General features: G+C 39.3%; 1 protein-coding gene across 4 annotated transcripts in view; it reads left to right on the plus strand.

Annotated features, from left to right (window-relative positions):
* LOC107725116 (sesquipedalian-1-like) overlaps positions 1–2,008 on the plus strand; it is a 5,120-nt gene extending 3,112 nt beyond the window's left edge. For all 4 annotated transcript variants that reach the window (XM_016534272.1, XM_016534273.1, XM_016534270.1 and 1 more), the window contains exon 3: positions 774–2,008. In XM_016534272.1, coding sequence (XP_016389758.1) covers positions 782–1,567 — 786 coding nt within the window. In that variant the 5' untranslated portion in view covers positions 774–781 and the 3' untranslated portion in view covers positions 1,568–2,008. The remainder of the gene's footprint in view (positions 1–773) is intronic.
* The last annotated feature ends 2,028 nt before the right edge of the window (positions 2,009–4,036 follow it).

Raw genomic sequence — 4,036 nt, forward strand, 5'->3', positions numbered from 1 at the left:
CAGCATGGACAACGGCTGTCATGGATGTTTTGCAGCTCAAAATCTGACTGAACGGATAAATAACGGAGAATGACGGTAATTTTCATTTGGTATGCTATTTTATACAGCTCGTTAGAGGTAGAATTCTTTAGTGAAATAAAGTAGCGCCAAGACGATATTTATTTAAATGAATTCGAATGAATTAACGAGAGAGAGAGAGATAGAGCGAGTGTGAAGCTTGCAAACAAGTGAAAGTTATCACCTCATTGCTAAGAAAAATAATGTAGCTTTTAGTAGCGAAGCTGTTGTATTAATAAAATTCACGGGACGGGTTGAAAACCAGCTCCTGAATATGCAATTTTTTTTAAAGTTTCCATCTCTATAAAATGCGAGCGCATACAGCTCACCGGCATTAAAACGCTATCTTTATGGGCAAACGTGTCATCCTTGCATAGTGGTGGCTTGGAGTTCTGAGGGAATTGGATTTTTTCTGCCAGTGTAAACACAGCCATACATTGTCTGATAACTGAGGGAGAATGTGAGCACTGTGTGCTTAGGCGCTGCTGTTCTCAGCGCCGTCAAAATAAAAGTCCCACCTCGAACGCATCGGCTAAACAGGAAAACTTATCGGCCGATGCCGATATTTAAAAAATGGCAAATATCGGCCTTGGCGATATATCGGTCGACCACTATTTGTGTTAAATCAATATTATTAAAGTAAAATATTATTAGTATATCTCTAATATTTGCTGTAAATGTATTTACGGTGTCATCTTTATTGATTTCTGTTTCAGAGAACATTATGAAGTTGAATGAGAGGAGCGTGACGCATTATGCCACATGCAACTCTCCTCCAGACAAGACAGGCTTCCTCTTCAAGAAAGGGGAACGGAACACGGCGTACCACCGCCGCTGGTTTATTCTGAAGGGCAACATGCTGTTCTACTTCGAGGAGAGGGAAAGCCGAGAGCCGATTGGCGTCATCGTCCTGGAAGGCTGCACAGTGGAGCTCTGCGAGTCGGAATCCGAAGAGTTCGCCTTCGCCATTAAATTCGATTGTGTCAAAGCGAGGGTCTACAAGATGGCCGCGGAGAACCAGGCCACTATGGAATCGTGGGTCAAGGCTCTGTCCCGGGCGAGTTTCGACTACATGCGGCTGGTCGTGAAGGAGCTGGAGAGGCAGCTGGAGGAGGTACAAGAAGAAGCCAGATCTTCACAAGCCAAAAGCAAGCCGAAGAAGCACCAGCCGCAAGTGCAAGGAGCAACAAGCTTCCAACCAGCAACCTTTTCGCTACAGAACGCCGCCATTACAGGGCCTTCGCAGGAAGGGGTGTCTAGCAGAGAAAATGGGGTGTCTTGGAGTAAACCCACCAGCATGCCAAACGGTGTCAGCGAGGGCTGCGTCTGGGAAGGGGACTGCGGGAGGGGGGATGGAGTCAAACCACCTCCGGTACCTCCGCGGAGGAAGACCAACGGCGGGTCACTCGAGAGCCCCGTTTCACCCGGCACAGGCTGCTTCTCCAAACTACACGACTGGTACGGCAAAGAGGTGGCTGAACTGAGAATAGAATGGCTGCAGAGCCAGTGAATGAAATCCACAAGAGACTCGAAATATACATCCGCACACAAGACATGCTTAGTGCAATCTCGGTTAAAGACATAATAGGTCAAATTCATCTAAAAACAAAGAGAGCATTAGAATGATAATCACTCGTCCACTGTTACTGATGTTTTTTATTTCGTTAAACAAGACCAAGCCATTTTTTAAAGGAACATTCTGTCATCATTTACTCACCCTCATGTCTTTCCAAACCTCTCTGGAAAATCTAGTTTAAACGTTTTTAAATACAGGAGAGTACAATAAATGTTTTATCAACTGTATGCACCAATGTGACAAAGTAAACAGCAATAGTAAATAGTGCAACAGCAATAGTGCAATATTTTTAAAGCAAGTGCAGCGTTTTTCATTGTTTTAAAAAAACTGAAAGTATGCTGAAAATGTACTCCCCTCATTCCATCTAAGATGAAGATGAGTTTGTTTCTTCATCTGAACAGATTTGTAGAAATGTAGCATTACATCACTTGCTCACCAGTGGATCCTCTGCAGTGAATGGGTGCCGTCAGAATGAGAGTCCAAACAGCTGATAAAACATCACAATAATCCACACTAACATCTTGCGAAGCGTAAAGTTTGTAAGCCTGTTAAGCCCTCATAACCACTGATGCATTGTTTTTAATTGTTTTGGATTGTTTTCACTTGTAAATGGTGCTTAATCTGTGCATATTTCTCTCCTGATTCAGACAAGATGACTTTTACTTGTGGATTATTGTGATGTTTTTATCAGCTGTTTGGACTCATTCTGACGGCACCCATTCACTGCAGAGGATCCATTGCTGAGCAAGTGATGGAATGCTAAATTTTTCCAAATCTGTTTGCACGAACAAACATGTACATCTTGGATGGCCTGAGGGTGAGTAATTTTTAAGCAAGTTTTCATTTTGAGATTAACCATTCCTTTAATACAATGAAAAACATTGCATTTCCTTGAACTTTGTTGTGAGTTGACCTGAATGAATCATTGAATCAGTTTTGAATCGATTCATTAGAACACACAGTTTGAACTAATGCACAAAAATGAATTTTACAATCTTTATGCTATGTTTGCTACTTAATTTAATTAAGAGATGCTCTTAAAATAATCTTAACATTCCTGTACTTAGCAGTTTGTGAGACAAGGAAGGTTTGAAAAACAAATCTAATGATGATGTGTGCAAGTCTTACAAACCGATATAATAGCTTTGTGTTAGGAAAAGCCTAACATTTGTGTTTTTGCATGTTTCTCAAGGTTTGATGTTATATGATGTCAAACATTGCTTCTCACATCTCGTTGACATTAAACCTTGCATCATGTGTCTTGATGCACCTTGATGCAAGATTTTTTAAGTGAAAATTAAAAATTTGGCACACAAAGATTTATGACTTTACAATACTCAGATTTGGTGCATAGGTTGTATGGACTACATTTATGGTGCTTTAAGTTATTTTTGGAGCTTGACAGTCCCAGTCCCCGTTGTAAAAAAAGAGCATTCTGGATGTTCAGCCAAACTTCTTCTTTTGTGTTCGTTGAAGCAAGAAAGTGATGCTGGTTTGGAACGACATGAGAATGAGTAAATGATGATGCTGTCTTCTTTTTTTGGATGAACTATTCCTATAAATTCTCGCACTTAGATTCATTTTGGGATTTTCCTAGAACCTCATGTTGAAGTGACTTGACATTTCCTTCTCATTTGTTTTTTTTTTGTTTGTTTTTTTAGGTCTCTTACTTGCATAACAACATGAATTTCCTTTTTCACAATGTTTGTCTTGATAAAAATACCTGATTTTCAGATTCACAGACACTTGAATGTTAAGTATTACAGTGCCAAAGCTGGTCTATGGCAATTTGTAATCATTTTACAATATAAAGTAGCAAAACAAAATATTGCTTAACAGCACAAAAAGTTAGATGTATCCCAAGATTTTTGGCAGTGAATTTTATGCTGCATTTCACGAGATCTACAATCCAACCTGCCAAAAACATAATTGCCAAAATGATTTCTAACTTTAAAGTATGTAATAGTGTCTCAGACAATGGACTTGTCTAACTAACCAGCTAACATGTAACCTTCTGTTGATGGATCTTTTTTCTAAGCAGCTCTAATACACGGTTATTCTATTTTAGGTTAAGCTTTGCTATGCTTAATGATATATTATCATTCTTGCCAATAAGCTTGTTAATGCTTTGCCTTGCCTTTTAAAACTGACCAATTATAGTCATCATCATACTGTGACCAACATTTAATACGTTATCGAATATATACAGACAACTTATTAATGGCTTTTGTAAATGCATTTTAATGGTACAAATTGTGTGCAATCCTATAATCATATTTGGGGAGATTTAACCTATAGTGACACTAAATGGGATACGTGGCTGTCCAACCGCAGTGCCTTCAGATTTCATCTAAAACACTGTGTTAGATTCCACAATGCAAATAGGAAAACACCAGCAAATAA

This window comes from Sinocyclocheilus rhinocerous, unplaced genomic scaffold (genome assembly GCF_001515625.1).
Source record: "Sinocyclocheilus rhinocerous isolate Xijiao unplaced genomic scaffold, SAMN03320098_v1.1 scaffold1295, whole genome shotgun sequence".
Classification (NCBI taxonomy): domain Eukaryota; kingdom Metazoa; phylum Chordata; class Actinopteri; order Cypriniformes; family Cyprinidae; genus Sinocyclocheilus; species Sinocyclocheilus rhinocerous.